The sequence below is a fragment of the Ursus maritimus genome, unplaced genomic scaffold, assembly GCF_017311325.1.
Source record: "Ursus maritimus isolate PB19 unplaced genomic scaffold, ASM1731132v1 scaffold_13, whole genome shotgun sequence".
Classification (NCBI taxonomy): domain Eukaryota; kingdom Metazoa; phylum Chordata; class Mammalia; order Carnivora; family Ursidae; genus Ursus; species Ursus maritimus.
The window spans coordinates 54385703-54406537 of NW_024423675.1; the positions used below are offsets into that span (position 1 = coordinate 54385703).

At 45.2% G+C, this 20835-nt stretch overlaps 1 protein-coding gene across 1 annotated transcript in view; it reads right to left on the reverse strand.

Moving 5' to 3' along the window:
* Positions 1–952: 952 nt before the first annotated feature.
* Positions 953–20835, reverse strand: part of LRP11 (LDL receptor related protein 11) — a 42569-nt gene continuing 22686 nt past the window's right edge. The window contains exons 4-7 of the mRNA XM_008695055.2: positions 17381–17506; positions 16258–16458; positions 5496–5591; positions 953–1219 (exon numbers count right to left, since the gene is read on the reverse strand). Coding sequence (XP_008693277.2) covers positions 1065–1219; positions 5496–5591; positions 16258–16458; positions 17381–17506 — 578 coding nt within the window. The 3' untranslated portion in view covers positions 953–1064. The remainder of the gene's footprint in view (positions 1220–5495; positions 5592–16257; positions 16459–17380; positions 17507–20835) is intronic.

The window sequence follows — 20835 nt, forward strand, 5'->3', positions numbered from 1 at the left end:
GAGATGAATCTATGCAAGCCTGCTTTCTGCTCGGGGAATTCGGAAGCCCGGCATTAGCTGCTGGCACAGGGTAACATTTTACAGCACTGAACAAATGATGGAGAAACTGGCCTATCCCGTTGGATGCAAGAACGTGCTGATACCTAAACATGGGACATTTTTACAAAAGCTGCACTTAGAAATCCACTCAGTGTTCTGCTTTTCAGTTTGAATGCATTTTTCTCTTCCTGCTGAAAACCAGAGACTATATAAATAAAGCTGCTGTGTTCTGGACCATCAAGCAGGGCTGAGTAGATTCGAGAAAGTACTAATGGGCCTCCTGGCACTTCGCCCTCAGCTAAGTCTGTGTTAAAATGTTTCACCCGCCACCCCTGCTGCCCCCCGGCTTCTGCTCTCCCTCCAAGACCGCGTGACAGCTAGTTGCGATCCAAAGCTGGAGGTTTTCTCCCAAAGGCAAGCCCGAGGAGGCGGCCACCTCAGTGGCCCGAGGTCAGAGGCTCTGGGCTGAACGCACACTCACCTGCCCTGACACCTCTACGTGTTCCCGAGGGCTATCATTTAGACACCCCTGCCCAGGGAGCATCCCAGGGAAGATCTCAACTCACTTGAGAGCCTTTCTCCGAAACAGGTTTGGAAGGGGAGAAGAGAAAGGAGAGCACTGGAACAAGAAGGCCTCCGAACAAGACAAAAGCTGTGTGCAGAGCAGTCCAGGGCTGCCGGGGGCCAGTGGTCAGCTTCTAAAAAGTCAAGGGTTAACGTTGCCATTCGAAGGCCACCCCTCGAGATCCTGAATTTTCTGCCTTGGCTCACTGCAAATCGCTATTTTCAGGGACAGTTTACCTAAGTTGGAATTAGACTTCTGAGTCTTTACTCATATGGACTCCTCTCTAAATTTCAAAACATTTCAGATACTCCCCAAAGAAACTCTTTCTACAATAAATAAAAACAAAGGTTTGGGGTTTGCAGAATTTTCTGGGGCTTCTGTATTTTTCTTAGCCCAGATCAAACCGAAGAGGTTATAAATATCCAGAACTGATCTATGGATAAATTGGAAGTGACACTTATTACAGATACATCCCATTTATGAGGTAGTCCGATTCCTCCGACGTAATGGGACGAGCTTTCTTCAGTTTCTGTTTCACCAGGCGCAGTCGGCAAGCAACCATGAGAAGCAGCAGCGCCGTGATGGCCAAGCCCAGGGCCAGCGGGAGCACCGCACCTGCGAGGCGGGTAGAGACGAACAGGGCAGGTCAGTGATCAGCCGCACTAAAGCTGCGGGCTCCTGTGTGGTAAGCGCCTCGCGGGCACCGTCGTGGTTCATCCGAACGACTCCCCCGCGTAGCACCTGTACTGTCACCATCTTACAGACGAACTCAGTGCCAGATTAAGTCACGGGTCTAAGGGCACACGGTCCGTAAAGGGCAGGTGTAGTCCCCGAGCCACATGCTGCGCCGGGTCCCTACGACGTGTGCGGAGCGTCGGTGGGCCCCCGGTTGTCGCCCGACCCCCTCGGCCCCGCTCTAACAGACTCTGTGAACGGACAGCGGTGAAGCCGTGGCCCCCACAGGATTGGTGTTCCTCGTAGTCCCGGATTACACGGGGGTCCGTCCATGACCATTCTCTCGAAGTAAGTCCGGACTAACTCCCGACTCCTGGTACTGGTTAGGGCTTCAAGAGATTGCTTTTCTTCCTAAATCCAGAGAACCTACCCTCAGCAGGTGAGAGCCGGCTTCGAACCGAGCCGGCTTCGAACCAGGCCGGCGTCAGTCCGGCTAAGGGCCCCCGAAGAGAAAAAGCTCTCTAGTTCACCCTCACAGGTCTCTCCGGGGGTGGGTCCCAGACACCCGGCCGAGGAGCCAGAAGCAGGCTTCCGAGGCCAGCAGAACCTGGAAGGGACAAGGTGTGCCCGGGGGTCTTCCTTATCAGGCGGCAGGCTCTATTCTTAGGCTGAGCTGCTCTGGAGTCAGACCAGGCTTGGAGGCGATACGGTGGAGCTATTTTAGCTGCCAGGGTCTTGCCAACTCGTGCAGTTAGAGGGATAAAAATGCCCATCGTGGGGCGCCTGGGTGGCACAGCGGTTAAGCGTCTGCCTTTGGCTCAGGGCGTGATCCCGGTGTTATGGGATCGAGCCCCACATCAGGCTCCTCCGCTATGAGCCTGCTTCTTCCTCTCCCACTCCCCCTGCTTGTGTTTCCTCTCTCGCTGGCTGTCTCTATCTCTGTCGAATAAATAAATAAAATCTTAAAAAAAAAAATGCCCATCGCATAAGCTGCTCCTGTAACCCTTCATCTCGTTCCTTTCTTCACTCACGCAGCGCTCAGTAAGAGCCACGCGCCCCACGCTGAGCGGGGTGCTGGCGACCCAAGACGATAAGCCACGCGACTGAGTCCCCGCCCTGTTCTAAGTGCCTTTTTTTTTCTTTTAAAGAATGATTTTTTAAAAAAGAGATTGATTTATTTATTTTAGGCAGAGAGAAAGACGAGTCTTAAGCAGACTCCACGCTCAGCGTGGAGCCGACACAGGGCTGGATCCCATGACCCCGAGATCATGACCTGAGCCAAAACCAAGAGGGGGACGCCGAACTGACGAGCCACCCGGGCGCCCGCCCTTCTAAGCGGTTTACGGTATAAATCATTTAATTCTCACAGCCACCATAGGAGTCGGTACCGTCATTAGACCCATTTTGCAAATGAAGGGACTGCAACATCAGGAACGAAGCGACGGGTCTGAGCTTGGAAGGTCAGCAGGGGAATGAGGACAGGGCCCCAGGCCGCGCAGCTCCGCCCCACCCCTACAGAACTTCTCCAGAAGGGAAATGTGATCGTGAGTCTCAACGACTTCAGGTCTGGCAGACAAACACTTAAATGAAAAAACACCATTAAGTATTACAATTACGATAATAGAATTAGATACGAAGTGCAGACGTGAAGGAGCGGCTCCTGTATCCGGTTCGCAGGCTTTTTGCTCCAGTGGTTTAAATGTATGATGGGTGGGTAGGGGAGATAAGTTTACTTTCTGACATTTTTGGATTGAGATGTCTATACGTGATCCAGGTAGAATTTTCTTTAGGTTTCTGGAAATTTTTTTTTTTTTAAAGATTTATTTATTTGCGAGAGAGAGGGCGAGAGAGAGCACGTGCCCAGGGCAGCAGGGGAGGGACAGAGGGAGAGAGAGAGAATCTCAAGCAGACTCCCTGCTGAGTGAGGAGCAGATCTCACAACCCAGAGACCATGACCTGAGCCGACATCAAGAGTCAGATGCTTAACTGACTGAGCCACCCAGACGCCCATAGGTTTCTGGATTATTTGGGCCTAAATAGATGAGTCTTTAGCGTCAAGGTCGTGGGTGCAGCCGCAAAGTGGCTGAGATTGCCAGAGAGAAAGGGAGAAGAGGGAGGGCCAGGAGTGAGGCCCCAGGAAACACCAACATTTCAGAGGGCAGACAAAAGACAACCTAAGAGAACAGAAAGAGAGGGATCGGAGAAGTGGCAGGGCAGCCAAGGGAGAGGGGAGTCTTGGAAGCACCGGGAAGAGACTATTTCCAGGAAGCACTTGGCTGAACCGAATGCTAAGAAGAGGTCAAGTGGGGTGAAGGCCGGAGAGGCCAATGGACTTAGCAATCAGAATTCATTTACAGGGACACTGAAGACTGAGGGATGCTATTTTGTTTCTATGTGTTGGCAGAGATCTGAATGTGTCTGCAGCTGTTGGGGGAATAAGCCAGCAGAGAAACAGATTAAAAACATAGGAGAGTTAATCAATGAAGGAGAATCGGACCTGAGAAGATTAGGGGCTGGTATCAAGCTCAGGGGGAGACTGACCTTGGAAAGAGAGGCACTCCTTCGTTTAGTACTGAAGGAAAGGAAGCGGGGTGGGTGCAAACGGATGAGTGTTCACGTTTGGGGATGAGTAGCTGGGGACGCTCACTCTGCTTGTTCAGGGCAGGGAGAGGACCAGAGGCTGCCGCCCTTCCAAGTGTGTGTGATCTGCGTAAGGATGAGCCCTCGTGCTTAGGCCGGGGGGAAGGGGGCTGTGCCTGAAGACCCCAATCCCAGGTCTGGGGTGCAGATGCAGCTATGGGAACAGCAGAGCAGACATATAATCTTGCGGAATTTTCTATTTGTCAAGTCAGAGATGAGGTGGCTAAACTGTCAAATTGATTCCTGTTTAATGCTTTGAATGCAAGGAAAATGAGATCTCCCATAAAGAACTTGCTAGAATACTGTCAATTATTCCAGACTTCAGTACTCATTTGGCATGGTTTCTTCATTGTCTTTAGATTTAAAATTTTCTAACCCCTTATAAAACACATCATGATATAAGTTTCTCAGGAACCAGCTAAGGAGATGAACTGGGGTATCCTGCTCGTATAAGTGGGAGTGACATTCGTAACACATAACTGGACGGGGCAGGGGCAGGTAGAATGGAGACCCTCTGCATAGAACCAGGCAGGCCTAGTTTCCCTTTATGTGTCCATGGAGGACAGAGCCCTTTCTATTCAAATATCTGGGGACGGGGTAAGTCCAGCAGGCCAGCTGACCGAGCAACATGTAGGTACTCGAGGTCTGGTTTATTCTGGCCATCTGTTGGTTAATGGTTATACTTTGATGTTGTCCAGAGTTTACAAAGAAAGCTCTAGGGTGAAAAGAAAGGCTTCTCCATGTTTAGATCTGTAATTTAAGAATCATCTTTTGTTCTCCTGAATCTTCTTTTACTAATTGTTTGTGGGACTTAGGATTAAAACCTACCTTTCTACAGAACTATGTCGAAAGTGTTTTCTTTCTAGTTAAAAACCACCCAAATCATGGAATTATGGTATTCTTCTGTACTCACTAAATATTCCCTTGACCTCCAACACTGTCCTCACTCCTGCTGTCTTCGGTCTTTACCGCTAGAGCAGCTGGGGAGAACTAGGTGCGCTAAGATCTTTATTCTTATATCATGACTAACTCAAGCATAATGGCCACCATTTATCTGGCTCATTGTATGAGCCACGCAGTGTGCTAAGTGGTTTATATAATTGTCCCATTCATCCTCCCTAACAACTCTGAGGCAGGGATAGCTGTTCCCTCCATCACACAAACGCGGAGACTAGGGTCCAGAGCGAGAAATTCGCCCGCCCCAGGTCACAGGGTTCGTGGTGAAGCAAGGGTTTGAACCTTGGCATCGGATTCTAAAGCTGTGTTCTTAACCCCTGTGCCGTGAGTATTACTCTTCCCACAGAATGTTCCACCCGGGAGGGAATGATAATCTAGTCCAATCAACTTATAAAAGAGGAATCCAAGGTCCAAAGATGTGAGGTTACTAGTTTAAGAGCCCGGCGACGCAGCATGACAGAGGAGGTGAGCCCGACAGAGGAGGTGAGAATCCCATGGTTCTTCTGACCCACAGATCTTGTCGCGGACTCTTGCAGCGTCATCTGATAACTGCAGCTAGAGGATAAGTGATTCTGCCAATGTTCATACTCGGCAATGAATTTCCAAGTTACACATTTACCTGTTTCTGGGGCTGGGTGTTCCCCTCCTCCTCGATCGCTCTTGGACTCAAAAACGTACTTTCCCTCTTTTCTGTTCTTCCCTGAGGGACCACGATCTACAGAAAACAAATAGAACATATGAAGGTACGGCAGAAACTTCAGGAAACAGACATGAAAATACGGCCGTATTTACTTTTTTAGGATGGATTTAAAGGACTTACAGAATTTATTTCTCTAGTAAACCTAGGTCTGTGTGGGATACTAATAGCTAATGTGACCGGTTTAGTAACGCGGAGGACGGGCTCGGAACAAAACCGCCGGCAGAGAAAGGGGAAGAGGCACACAGCACCAGGAGTCCTTCAGGTGCCCTGACTCTGGAGGAGGAAGGAGAGGCCTCAGCTCGAAAAGTCAAGGGTAATGCCTGGACTTCATACCACGGAAAGCAGAAGCAGTCCACAAAGGTTTACAGTGAGCCGGTGCCTGGTGGCTCAGTTGGTTAAGCGACTGCCTTCAGCTCAGGTCATGATCTCAGGGTCCTGGGATCAAGTCCCACATCGGGCTCCCTGCTCAGGGAGGAATCTGCTGCTTCCTCTGAACCTCCCCTCTCTCGTGCTCTCTCTCATTCTCTCTTAAATAGATAAATAAGATCTTAAAAAAAAAAAAAAAGAACAGTGAGCATACATAAGGCACTCAGACATGCTGTCTGACTTTTGCACCTCAACCCTACTTGGCAGGTATTCATTGCTTCATCACATGTTCTGGTTTGGTCAGACAGGCTTGGCACCTGCCCAGGTTCTTTCGAGTAGTAAGTGGGTCATGGGGCTGGGGTTTCTTTCTTTCTTTATATTAATTTCTTGAGAGAGAGAGAGAGAGGGAGAGTGTGCAAGTGAGCGGGGTGGGGGCAGGGGAAGGTAAGTGCTGGGAGGAGCGGAGGGAGAGGAAGAGAGAGAACCTTAACCAGCTGAGCCGCCCGGTGCCCCAGGGCTGGGATTTTAAACTCAGGTGTGTCTAACCGCGTGTTGGCAGAACCCCGCCCTGGTGATGTAATGATGGGCTGTTAATTGCTCACTCTAGTCAGTTCTATTATACGGTTGAGAGCGATAGTGAGAAAGCAGATCTTAGGACTTTTCCGCCAGGTCTGATGAGCCGCAGTCGTACCACGGTATCATCTCCTATCTAGGAACTGACGGCATTTGTGTGCTTATTACAGTGACATACAGTGAGTCGTGACTCGTGGAGCTGCCCTCCTGCTGTGCTGTGACCTCAGGGGAGACTGCGGGATAATATAATTCTCAGTGACAGTATCTTAGAAATGATGAGGGGACATGAGGAATTTTACTGAGAAACAAAAATCAAATTTTGAAGCCTCTTTACTCATAGGTCATCAACAGGTATGTTCGTAACTCCTGCCATTGAAATCTGGCTACTTAAATGTAGTATTTATGAAATTCTTTGTAATTTGTGCTAGGGGGTATGCCTGGATTTGCTAAGGATCGCAAAAATCAAGAGGATAATGGCAAATTGTGAAGTTATTGCAGGAACCTACTGGAAGCCGTGACATCCACCGATCGTAGCCGTCCCGGGCTAACGCCGTTAGAGAGAAGGGGCTGCAAATACTTCTCCTTCTTCACGGCATCCTGGACGATCCTTTTCACTCAGCCCCACAAGCCATCTGTCTGCGTACTGCGCAGACCCTGTCCAGGATACCCTGTGAAATATCCCTGACTGTGGCCCCTCCTCTCTGTCCCCACGGCCACAGCCTCAGGTCTCTGTCACCTTTAACTCAAGCACTGCAATGGCCCACATTTGCTCACAGCCCAGGCTTCAGAGGGCTCCCTGCATTCGCCTGCACTTCTCCATGTTACTCTACGAGGACCCACCCAGGCCACCTGCACACAGCCAGCAATGTGTGGGCTGTCCTCCATAAACTCCCGGCCCAAAGAGAATGAGAAACGTGAGTACGGCGTAAGCAACTTCTTGTAGGCCAGAGAATCAGATTTAGCTTTCAAGTTGATGGCTATCATTGTCCCCTTGGCTGTGGTGTTGGAAGGCCCACTCCCATCCAGAACGGTGACGGGAGGGAAAGGAAGAGGAGCAGCCAGTGAGAGACTATACTCATGGACAAAGGGACAGCTGCCTGGAGCAGCGGGGACCTGTGTCCCAGTGGATGGGGACAGGGACTACTAAATTTAAGCCACTGAGGCTGGCAGAGCACTGAGGCCATTGAGAACCTGGGCTGTCTGTCCTCCACATGGCAAGCTGATTTCAACCCCTTTGGATTTTGTGCACCAAAATTCAAAATGAGTTTTGGGGCCGATATAGGGTTGTCAGTTTTTATTTTGCCAACTAAAGACATTGAAAGAAATGGCCACTTACGAAGGCCATTGCCTTCACTTCGTTATAAAGTGAGAAAATGTGTAAACCCTCAAAACATGGTTTATTTATTTTTTTAAAGATATTATCTATTTATTTGAGAGAGACAACAAGAGTGGAAGGAATAAAGGGGAAGGGAGAGAGAGAACCTCAAGCAGACTTCTCACTGAGCGTGGAGCCCGATGCGGGACTCAACCCCAGAACCCTGAGATCATGACCTGAGCTGAAGCCAAGAGTCGGACGCTTAACCGACTGAGCCACCCACGTGCCCCACATGAAGAGTTGAATACATAAAAAGGACAGCTCTTTAAATTGAATAAATTTAGCCTTATAAAAAACAGGCTGCTTTGTCCTTATTTTTCTCGTTTTGCCATGAATGGACAAACGCTTTATTATGGGCGAGTACTGATCCTTCCTCTACTGGCTTTGGGACTAAATTCGGTTACCCCCCTTCTTGACTCCACCTGTCCGGACACCTCAGCACAGCTTTCGAGGTCCTCCATATTGCCCTCGATTCCCGACAAACACCCTTCCCTTTGGGAAGCTGGGATCCCCTGCTTCAATAATTGTCATTCCCAAACCCATTTGCTCATGCAATTAGTTAGAACCCTTGTTTTCCGTGTATTCAAACTCTTTCTGCCCATTCCACAGAACACAGTGGAACGTCCATGCCTGTCACAGCCGGGGCTGCCTGTCCACAAGGCACAATGGGCACAGAGCCTGCAAAAATGTTTCAATTTGATATCTCAATGGATATGATAATAGTGAATCTAGCCTGTGTTATATTAATCTCTATACCAACACAGTCATAAAGCAAAATGTTTTTTTATGGGCCCAGGAAAGTCATAGTGCAGATCTACAAGTAGCCAACCCCAACTTCTCCAGCACCCACAGATCTCTTCGTTCGGAGCTTCTGATGTCCAAACAGAAAGAACTATACGAACAGGTCTTAAGGGCACGGTAGCTGTTTCCTGTCTCTGCAGCTAAGAGAAAAGGCCCTTGAACTCACTGAGGCTTGCTGCCGAAGCCATCATCCCCCTGGGGCTGGTATTAGACGCTGAGTTCAATTCTGGCTTTATTACCTACTAGCTGCGTGACCTAGTCTAAGTTCTTCATCTCTCTGTGTCTCACTGTCTTCATCCATACAATGTGGCTACGATTTCTGCACATCACCAGGTTGCTATGAAGACCCAAGAAGTGCACAGCGACCAGCACTCAGGATCTGTCTCTCCAATAACAAATCTGCAAGTGGGAAGATCACGTGGCTGAGAACTCGTGTCCTACTTTTTAAAAATAATGAGCCAGGAATAAAAACACCAACATCTACCAGCCTCCAGTTCTTTTCAGAGGATTAACTAATCCATCTTTTACCCAATGGAAAAATATAAAATATCTACACTCACAATCCTCCCACCCCTGTCTCTTTCCAACAAAGAGGAGAGATTGTTCACCCTAATTCTGGGGAGGAACTCGGTATTGGGGCCACCACTGCACTGTTTTTATTTTTTATTTGATTAACTGTCTTACAGGCTTGGCGCTCTCGTCCGAGCATCCTGGTGAATGCCACTGCCCTCGAATGCTCGGGCAAAACTTCATCAGGCGTGAACAGCTACTGAGAGACCTAGGTTATGTTTACATACGATGTCTCACGCTATCCTCGAAGCAACACTGGGAGAAGATACTGTTATCCTCTCTATTCATTACCGGGCACCGAGTAACTGGTGGTGCTGGAATTAGAACGCGGGGCCGATCTCTGGATCAGGAGTGTTGCTACAGAGCCATACTGCTCTTGGAGCCACAGAGCCAAGAACTTAGAGTTGATACTGTATTTATTTACTCATATCTACAGTAATACATATCTACTATATTTATTTACTCAAATCAAAATACCCAGGCAAAATCACAAATTTAAGTATTTCCTTAGGCAGTCTGAGACAAAGGTCTATTAAGGGTGCAGCAGAGAAAGAAGTTACTCGCACTTAGAAAGGGGATCTTGCCTTGGAAATGGGTTCACGTGGAAAACTAAACAAATTCATTCTGCATCTTCAGTTGTCAACATTGAGGAGTATTTTCTTTTCTTTCTTTCTTTTTTTTTTTTTTAGATTATTTATTTATTTATTTGACAGAGACAGCCAATGAGAGAGGGAATACAAGCAGGGGGAGTGGGAGAGGAAGAAGCAGGCTCCTAGTGGAGGAGCCTGACGTGGGGCTCGATCCCAGAACGCTGGGATCACGCCCTGAGCCAAAGGCAGATGCTTAACCACTGCGCCACCCAGGCGCCCCCAGGAGTATTTTCTTAACTGCTCTCACTCCTTGGGGAGAGGAAGCCAGCGCTGCAGGAGGCGGGAGGGATCAGGCATTCAGGAGAGGGCAGTGCACATAGGAGACTTAAGAAGACACCATGGCCACAGACTTCAGAATTTCCAGGGGATTTGCCCTATCCGAGTCAGTATTTGAAATGTGAATTTCTGTTTTCTACATTTCAGGGAGGAATTCGCTGTCATTTCCCAGACTGTCTGATTCACTTTTTCTAGACGTGTATGGAGCAGCAGAGAGAAGTTTCACTTCCACATGCCCTATGGCAGGCTCTAACCAGAGTGGCAAGTCAGAAGAAACAAGGCAAAGTTGGCATTTGCTTTTGCAAATAACTCATTTCTAATGACCCTTTTAGAAAAGTTAATGTCTTAGGAAACTACTTTTCCTCTCTTCTGCATGACCTATTGTGTTATGCGTACGTGCACAGCAATGCATTCACAGGAGCTGGAAGGAGACTGTAAGTTTTTTTAATTTTATTTTCAGTCACCATAGAACAAGCAGGCATGTTCTGGAAGGAAGGTGGAAATACCAGCTGGAAAAGTGGCTATAATAAGGTCCTGCCTTCCGGAATGCTCTATGGCTTCCTGTGACCACCTGCCAACTAATAAAGACAATGTCTTTGTTACTCTTTGTCACTTTGTCACTATTTATCAGTAGTTCACCCTGCAAGACTGCAAAGTAGGTAAGCGGGAGCTCTCTTCAGGAAATGTTCTGGACTCTACTAGGATAAGATCCACCCATTTCAGAAAACAGTTGATTCCTGCTTTCATGTTGGAGCATAACAGGCTATTCAGCTACACTGCTTATCAGGCTTCCACAAATTCAAACTACCTTCCCAGCAATGTTGTTTTATAGTTTCAGGACGTTTCCTCAGTGAGAAAAGAGATAGTCCAGGATAACGAAAAGATGAAATACCCACGAAAAATACAGGGTACATGAAAAAAGCCTTTTGAACATCATTTATAAGGATATCCTGTCTGGATAAAACACCTCTGACAATAATGCAAAGGTCACAGTTGCTCACTGCAGCTACGGCCAGAGAGAAGCTAAAGGGCGAGGCTTCGGCACGTTTAGCGGGGGATGTGAGAGCGTGCAGGCAGAGCCCCTGCAACCGTACAGAAACTGCACATTCCCCCAAGTCTGTGCTCCAGTCTGGATCCTAGGGAATCTGGTTGACCTGCTGCGCTAGACATGAATTCTCAAGTTTCAAAAAACTGTGACTGTGGAAATACCACTTTTCTAGCACTCCGCAGTGCGGGAAGTCGGATTTCTTTCCTCTGGCAGGGTCAGATATTATCATACTATTATTATATTTTTTCACCTTGCTAATGTGACAGATGAAAAACTGCATTTCATCACTTTCTGTACTACATTATCAGTATTAATCCTAGTATCTCTTTAACATATCTTCAATGAGTTAAGTTTCTTTTCTCCTCACTACATGTCTGTGGGGGAAGGAAGTGGCAGAAAACTTAGCTTGTCCATATTTCTTGTACTTGCTGGTGATCCTTGTAAAGCCCGGCACAGCTTGCCAACAGTGATGGGTTTTTAAATCTAAATTTATGTTATGCCGGGTAGAGCATAACTTCACTCACATGAGATCGGAGGCTGGCGTGGTCTTCGGGATGGGGAGGGAGGAGGTAGTTGCTGTCTCAACAAACCACATGTTGTGAGGGCCCTTTCAAACATCTGCAAGGTTCTGTCCTTCTATTCCCACTTTCTCCACCCTGGACTTTCAAATATTATGTCTTCTTTCTTCACCCAGCCCCACCCACCTCCCCTCCAGTACCCATCAGTTTGTTCTCCGTATTTATGGATCTGGTTTTTTGTGTGTTTGCTTTGTTTCTTAAAAAAGTTTTTGTTTTTGATGGATAGGTAATAACACATGAATATACTCCTGAGAAAAATAAAAGTTTCATAAGCATAACATGTTCCTAATTTTGTTAAAAGTGAATAAATGTCCAAAAAACTACTAGAACTGGTAAATGAATTCAGTAAAGTTGCAGGATACCAAATTAATATACAGAAATCTGTTGCATTTCTATATATTAATAATGAAATAGCAGAAAAAGAGATTAAGAAAAAAATCCCATTTATAATTGTACCAAAAAGAATAAAATATCTAGGAATAAATTTAATCCAGGAGGTGAAACACTTGAACTCTGAAAACTATAAAACACTGATGAAAGAAACTGACAGAAACAAATAGAAAAATATACCATGCTCATGAATTGGAAGAACAATATTGTTAGAATATCTATACTGCCTACAGTAATCCACAGATTTAATGCAATCCCTATCAAAATACCAATAGCATTTTTCATAAAACTAGAACAAGTAATCCTAAAATGTATATGGAGCCACGAAAAATCCCAAATAGCCAAAGCAATCTTGAGAAAGAAGAACAGAGCTGGAGGTATCACAATCCCAGATTTCAAGATATACTACAAAGCTGTGGCAATCAAAACAGTATGGTACCTGCAAAAAACAGACACATAAATCAATGGAACAGGATAGAAAATCAAAAAATAAACCCATGAGGGGCGCCTGGGTGGCACAGCGGTTAAGCGTCTGCCTTCGGCTCAGGGCGTGATCCCGGCGTTATGGGATCGAGCCCCACATCAGACTCTTCCACTATGAGCCTGCTTCTTCCTCTCCCACTTCCCCTGCTTGTGTTCCCTCTCTCACTGGCTATCTCTCTCTCTGTCGAGTAAATAAATAAAATCTTTAAAAAATAAATAAATAAATAAACCCATGGGGTGCCTGGGTGGCTCAGTTGGTTAAGAGTCTGCCTTTGACCCAGGTTATGATCCCAGGGTCCTGGGATCAAGCCCCAAGTTGGGCTGCCTGCTCAGCGGGGAGCCTGCTTCTCCCTCTCCCTCTGCCACTCCCCCTGCTTGTGCTCTCTCTCTCTCTGTCAAATGAATAAATAAAATCTTTAATAAAAAAATAAATAAAAAATAAACCCATAACTATATGGTTAAAGGAAGCAAGAATATACAGTAGGGGAAAAGACAGTTTCTTCAATAAATGGGGCTGGGAAAACTAGACAACTACATGAAAAAGAATGAACCTAACCACTTTCTTACCTCATGCACAAAAATAAACTCAAAATGGATTAAGGATATAAACGTGAGACCTGAAACCATAAAACTCCTAGAAGAAAACACAGGCAGTAATTTCTTTAACAGCAGCTATAGAAACATTTTTCTAGATATGTCTCCTCAGGCAAGGGAAACAAAAACAAAATCAAAGTAAAAAGCTTTTTGCACAGCAAATGAAACCATCAATAAAATGACAAGGCAACCTACTGAATGGGAGAAGATATTTGCAAATGATATATCCAGTAATGGGTTAACACCCAAACTATATAAAGAACTTAATAAACCTAACACATACACACACAGGAAAAAACAAAAACCCACAAAAAATAAAAAAGCAAATAATCTGATTAAAAATGGACAGAAGACCTAAAGAGACATTTTTCCAAAGAAGATATATAAATAGCCAACAGACACATGAAAAGATGTTCAACACACTAGTCAGGGAAATGTAAATAAAAACCACAATGGGCTATAACCTCTCACCTGTCAGAATGGCTAAACACAAAATCCAAGTAATAACAAGTATTGACAAGGATGTAGGAAAAAAGGAATCTTCGTAGACGTTGGCGGGAATGTGAACTGGTAAAATCACTGTGGAAAACAGCATGGAGGTTCCTCAAAATATTAAAAATAGAATTACCATATGATCCAGTAATTCTATTACTGGGGTATTTACCCAAAGAAATCAAAACACTAATTCAAAAAGATACATATGCCCCTTTGCTTACAGCAGCATTATTTACAACAGCCAAGACATGGAGGCAACCCAAGGGCCCCTCCATAGATGGATGGAGAAAGAAAAGGTGGTAGATATACACAGTGGGGTATTACTCAGCCATAAAAAAAGAGTGAAATCTTGCCATTTGCAATGATGTGGATGGACCTAAAGGGTATTAGGCTATAGATGAAATACATCAGACAGAGAAGGATAAATACCACACGATTTCACTCTTTGAAATTAAGAAAAAACAAAGAAAAAAAGAAACAAAAACAAAAAACAGATTCTTAAATACAGGGAACAAACTGGTGGTTGCCAGGGGAAGGGGTCTAGGGGGACAGGTGAAACAGGTGAAGGGGATGAAGAGCACACTTATCACGAGGAGCACCGAGTAATGTATAGAATTGTTGAATCACTATACTGTGCACCTGAAACTAGAACACTGTATATTAATTATACTAAAAAAGAGTGAATAAATGTGTGTACGTATGTGTAAATTAAAGTGACCAGAAAGAAATGCAACAAAATATTAATGGTGAGTTTTGTTAGATGGTTCAAATTTTTTTCTTTATATTTTTCTGTACTTTTCAAGTTTTCTACAGTAAATATATATTACTTTAATAATTAGGAAAAACAATATATATATTATAAATAACTGGACATTTAATCTCTCCGCACCTGTGAAACTCCATTCCTTACATTTTTATAGCCAAAGTCAGAGGCTTATTATCAAAAAGGACAAAGCAGAGATTGCAAATACGTTTCAAACTGAGCACCAGCTCCCAACAAGCGGTGGTGCAGCCCGGAGCACTGTTTTCAAAGAAATTCTGAGGCTGAGTTTCACTGCCCAGGAGACAGCACTGGGATCGTGGCGCCGTCTCTGGCCTGGATAAGGGCAGGAGCATCGGGCTATGGACCATTCCTGAAGCACGCTCAGGGCTACACGCGGGCTTAGAGGCCGTCTGGTTGAAATCCCTTACTAACTGGTGAGGAAACAGGTCCAGAGGATGAAGCAGCTTGCTCAAGATTCTAAAGGCAGAGCCAAGACTAGACCCAAATTAAGGAGACGTGGGCTTTGGTCTCCACTCTGCCCTCAGCTAATCCACTCACGCTCGCGTGAGCCTCTCTACCACTGAGACGCAGTGAGAGCCCATCCGTCCCGGCCTCTGAGAACTCCGTCCTGTCGCCAGCTCTTCATCCCTTCAGCCCTCCTGCCCAGAACACCTGGCCTCCCCTGACTCTGGCCTCAGGTGGCTGCCTTCTCCATTCATAACCTTCCATTCGGAGAAAACGGGCTGACACAGATCCCAAGGCTTGGAGGGACTGATTGATTTGCCCAGCAGGTGGCAGTAGGAACAAGGAAGGAACCCAGCCCCTAAATCTAAACCCTTCCGGGAATATTCTGCACACAGCTGCAGAGGCACTTAAAATCTAAATAGTAGATAAACAAAAGATTGGAAAGAAATATACCAAAATATTAAAAGTTGTTTTCAGTAGAGGGGAGGTGTTTTAAGTCATTTTCCTTTTTTATTATTTGCATCTTCTGCAATAAACAAAAATTTTTCATCGAAGTTATTGAAGTAGTGACAGATTATTTCCATCTAAGGCAGGCAGAGTTGGAGTACTGAAAAGACACGTACAAAAGTGGACAGAAAAGTGATATTCTATATTTCTGTCTATGTCATCAACAAATACAAATGTGCAAAAATAAATTTAAGATGATAGAATGCTAACGCTTCAGCAGTGTGAATTTAAAATTCTTATTAGCCTGATTAGAAAAAACGAAAAACTTACAGATTTAGTTAAATTGGGGACCAAACACTGAACTACTGGCACATGTAACCATTTCCATATGACTTTCATATTTTCTTCACATTCGCTTGCTTAGTGGGAAGAGGATTTACACGAATACATAGGGGTTACGCTGCTTCATGTCAAAGCATGTCATGTCATGTCAAAATAACCTACAATTTAACACTTAGGGCATCTGTTTCCTCAATACAGGTGTTGAAATTTCCCAATTCTAACTTACTTACTAATAAATGTACTGGTATCTCTGGAGTATGTATGAATGTATTTAGTAAGTGTTTTTTATTATAAATAATCAGTGCAAATAGATGTTTGGTTTTTTTTTTCCTTTTTGGCCAAATTCTTCATTTTCAACTCTCTTCTTTCTTGTATTTCCTTAACACTCTTCAAATATAACCTGAATTTTGAAGGCAAGTGTCTCTGTAGAAAATGAGGCTGTGGAGCACCTGCTTAGGTCCTTACCTGGCCTCACGGGATCTGTTTGACTCTCTGGTCCCCAAAACATGGAATGATTCCTCTTCTCCGTGTTTGGTAACGCCGGTGGCTGGTTTTGGACAGTGACTTTCTGGGACTTTTCCAAGAAGGAGCTTCCTGCTTTGCTTGGTCCTGTGGTTCTAGGCTGGGCAGTTGCTGTGTGGGTCACTGTCTTCCGGTCAAGGCTCACTGGAACATGGAAGAGCTTCCATGAGTTGTTGGGTTTCTTTTCTGAACTGTAATTAAAACCACTAAATTTGGTGGGGCGGCTGGGTGGCTCAGTTGGTTAAGCAGCCGACTCTTGGTTTCAGCTCAGGTCATGATCTCAAGGTCATGGGATCGAGCCCCCTGTTGGGCTCTGAGCTCAGTAGGGGGTCTACTTACCTCCCTCTCTCTCCATTCCTCCCCCCTTCCTCTCTTACTCTCTCTTTCTCAAATAAATAAATAAATAAATATTTTTTAAAAACCTAAACTTGCAGTACATTTAAAGTCACGGATATTTGGGAATAATAACCATTTAAGGCATGTCAGAACCCCACAAAAAACTTCTCTCTCTTTAAATGGGTTACCTGTTTTCTCTTCTTCCAATAATTGAATTTCTAAATGTCACACATAAATTGACAAAAACAAAGCTTACACCTAAGGTTTTGAGATTCTACATCCTTCTTCGAACCAGCACCTTCATTACACTTTCTGAAGCTTTCATTCTTTCTCACGATGCCCTTTTGTGTATGTAGATGCCATTATAAGATGGGTTTACAGTCCTGACTTAGGCATACCCCAGTACATCTTAAATTTTTTTAAAAAATTTACCAAACAAAATCTTAACTCAACTTAGTTTTTTTAAAAACCATATTCTACACAGCTTTTTAAGAATCTTGTGGAAACCCGAAAGCAATTTTCAAAAAATGTAAGCAATATAGAAAGTTTGACATTTATAACTCAGATTAAGACTCCTAGAAAAGCCTCACTTAATTTAAGGCATAGCTTATTCACATGAAGTTATACCTGAAACTGGGTAGAAAAAGAGCAATAGTGAGTTTGCATTTTATTACGAGAATACAGACATCCCTTCTCCCCCTTGCCTGAAAAGGCCATGCAGCTGACTCACAATTTTGGCAGAAAGCCTCATCAGATCCATCAGGACACTGCTGAACTCCATCGCAAGCCAGTGTGATGTCAATGCAACAGCCATTGTCACAGAAGAAGTGGTAGCGTGAGCAAACCTTCAAGCATCCTGTTTACAAACAGTCTCAGGTCACAGGAGTGTGGGACAGTCAACACTTCACCATGTTCTGATTCACAGAGACTAAATGTATGATGAAATGCTTTGGGGTTTAGAGATGCAGATAATGGGGAAACACTCAGCAGTGCGAGCTGGAGCAACAGGTTTCGAGAAAGTGAAGGGTGTCTCCTTGACCTCCTGGCTTAATTCCGAGGCATCACCATGGGCTCTTGTCTCAGGGCCATTCTCCAGGCCAACACGGCGTAAGAGGTGGGAGCAGAGAAGCAGCAGCTCTGGCCTTCTCCTGCCAACCCTGGGTTTGCTCCCTCAGGGGTCTCCCTCTGCATTCCTTTGTTCATCCTGTCATCTCTGTGGGGTCCCTAACATCCTTACACCCCTGCATGGCACTGGGCTGGCTGGCCATGTTTTATTAGAGAGACCATTTTATACATGCTATGTCTTGCATTCTTGTTTCCTAAGTAATAATTTTTCCTGAGATTAACTAACTTTCTACTGTTGAACCCTATTTGTTGACTACCATACATCCTTGGTGTTATAAAGAATAAATAAAATCTTGAGCTACTAGCTGGTATGAGTTTATTTTCTTCAAATAATGAAATTGTCTCCCTTTTGGAGCCGTTAGGAGTTTTTAACCTATAGGGTAATTCATAGGAGCTACCTGTATTTTCTTGAAAGGCATTCCCCCACTCCAGATTAAGTCAACTTTATCAGACTTAGCTATGTAACAACTGGGGACTTTGACACTGTTAATGCAGAGTAAGGGTTATCAGGCTAGAAGGAGCTCTTATGGAACTCCACAATTTTCCAGGGACAGAAGGAACTAGACAATTTTCTCAGGACATGGGAGAGTAGTAGACGATGATGGTTGAGCATAGTATACAAGCCCGAGTGAGATCCCGGACACATATTCCACCGGAAAGCAGTTAAATCAGGGCCTGGGAAAGGAGTCCCTCTGGGTACGAGGCAGTTTGAAAATACCTTGATCCAGGAGGAAGAAGGGAAGAAATGGTGAAAGAAGCTCCTGAGGAAGAAGAGGAAGCTTCAGTTAAGACTGAGAATTTGGGCCTAGAAAGGGGAATTTGCTTCCGTTCCAGGAAAGGAGCTTAGAGGAAAAGTGAAGGGGAACTGGGTTCCCCTGAATACCAAGCAGGATATAGCTACTGCTCACATTTTTAAGTTCATGACATGAAAATCCCAAATATCTCAAGGTTTTACTTATTCATTGGTAGTTTTGGAGCTAGACTGGTATTTATAACTTATCCATTTATTTCTAGATTAGTGGTCTCTAACTTCTTTTGACCACGCAGCTCATCAATACATACGGTATTATATACTATACATATGGTGTAGTCAACACACATCTCCATCTACAAATAATATGCATGTACCACTATGTTATAGTAAACATGCTCTAAAATATACTAAAAATTTAAAGGAGATTAAAAATTACTAAAAATATAAGTTCAGGTGTCTTCCATCCTAAAAATGTCTGTCTCTGCGGGATCCTCTTCGGAGACTATTAATCTAGATCATACTGGAAGTGTTTGTTGGCTTGGCATTTGAATAGATGATTTTCCCCCAAGCTTGAAAACATGCAGCCTCTACACCCAAAGTCAACCACGTTATTATCACATGAGCAGGGGCACATGTTTGTCTGTTTCCCCCAGAAGGTGCGCCCTTGGTTACCACTACAGCTGGGTTATTAACTGCAAGACCACTACATATATAACAGAGGGGAAAGAAATACCTCTCTATCCCCACTCTGGTTTTCAATGTCTCTACGTGGTGTTTTATTACTTTAATTCATAGTATGCTATTCCAATCTAGCCAGAGAGTGATTCCAGATACCAGTTAATAACACAGCCACTCTTTTTTATTTTCTATATAAAGTTAGATACATAAGACCTACATCCAAGTGGCCTTTCAGTATCAAAAGTGATTCACGTAACTTTCTGCCACTTCCACTACATTTTACTATCATCTCGGAGAAAGGCCAGAAATGTACAACTGGTAATTTACCTTTGGAGCCCTGGAAAACTGGCCAGGCAAATGCCAGGCTGGTGCAGCGTTAGTCACCGGCTTGGACCTGCACTTATATCCCTTTCTCCCTCCCAAGCACCTGGCTGTACAGAAGTGATCCCTTTCCAACTTCTGTAGGGATAGCGGAGTGTTCATGCCTTCTTCCCGTTGAGCTCTTTCCTCCAAGAATCAGCATTTAACTCGCTCCCTGCCCAAGTGAGCCCTGGGTCCCAGGAGGACGGCCGTCTGGGCTCAGCGGTCCTCCACAGGGAGTGAGTGGCTGGAGTCGATGCCGTGTTTCCAATGGTCCTGGTGTGTGCCCAGCACACCAAGGTACCCAAGAATGTGTTCTTTTTTTCAAAGTTTACTTATTTATTTTTTTAGTAATCTCTCTACTCCATGTGGGGCTCAAACCCACGACCTTGAGATCAAGAGTCACACACTCTTCCACCTGAGCCAGCCAGGCGCCCCTCAGAACTGTTCTGAACAGCCATCTGGCTCTCCTTTGCAGCTGCACTAAGTCAGGGGCCTGCCGGCAACTGGGCTCTTACTCGCCGCCACAGCTTCAGAGGGCGGAGGTGGGCAGGACCTTGGTGCCACGCCAGTCCCCGGGCAGTCGCCCTCCTTCCTCACAGGACGCTGGAACCTTGGCTGGATGGGGAGCCAGCCAGCCAGCCAGATTGGGAATGCTGCTTGTGCTCTCTATCCCTGCGGAAGGCAAATTACCAAGGCTGCCAAGTTCTCGGGATTCTAAAATCTTGCTTCGTTTCCAAAATGCATACTGACCTATGTCGTTTGGAAGACAAGATTGGCGACATACAGTCATTTCCCTATCTGTTTACCTTTATTCTTCCAACAGCTGGCTTAATTACCATCTAATTAACTGAGTAACCAGGGATGGCGAAGACATGCTGTGGGCTTACTAGAGCAGTGGCAAGCGACAGGGAAGGCTCACTGCGTGGGGAGGGGCTGGGCTGGGTCTATGGAGCACACCACGGTGCGCCCAGTGCCTAGCACGGCTTCTGCACACCCCGTGTCCCTGCAGACACAGAGTAGCCACGGACCGAAGGACAAGACCCTCAGATACACAGAAGTGCGTTGGGGGGGGGGGTTTCCCTCCACAATACCTCTCTATCTTTAGTGCTCTCAAGTTCCATATACATACATACATACATACATATATATATATATATTTCTAAACTTGATGAGCTAATCTTAGAAATGTAGATGTTTGGGAAAGTAAGAAACATAGATAAATGAGAAGAGTGAGTTTATATTGTGCAACAGAATGTGAGGACCAT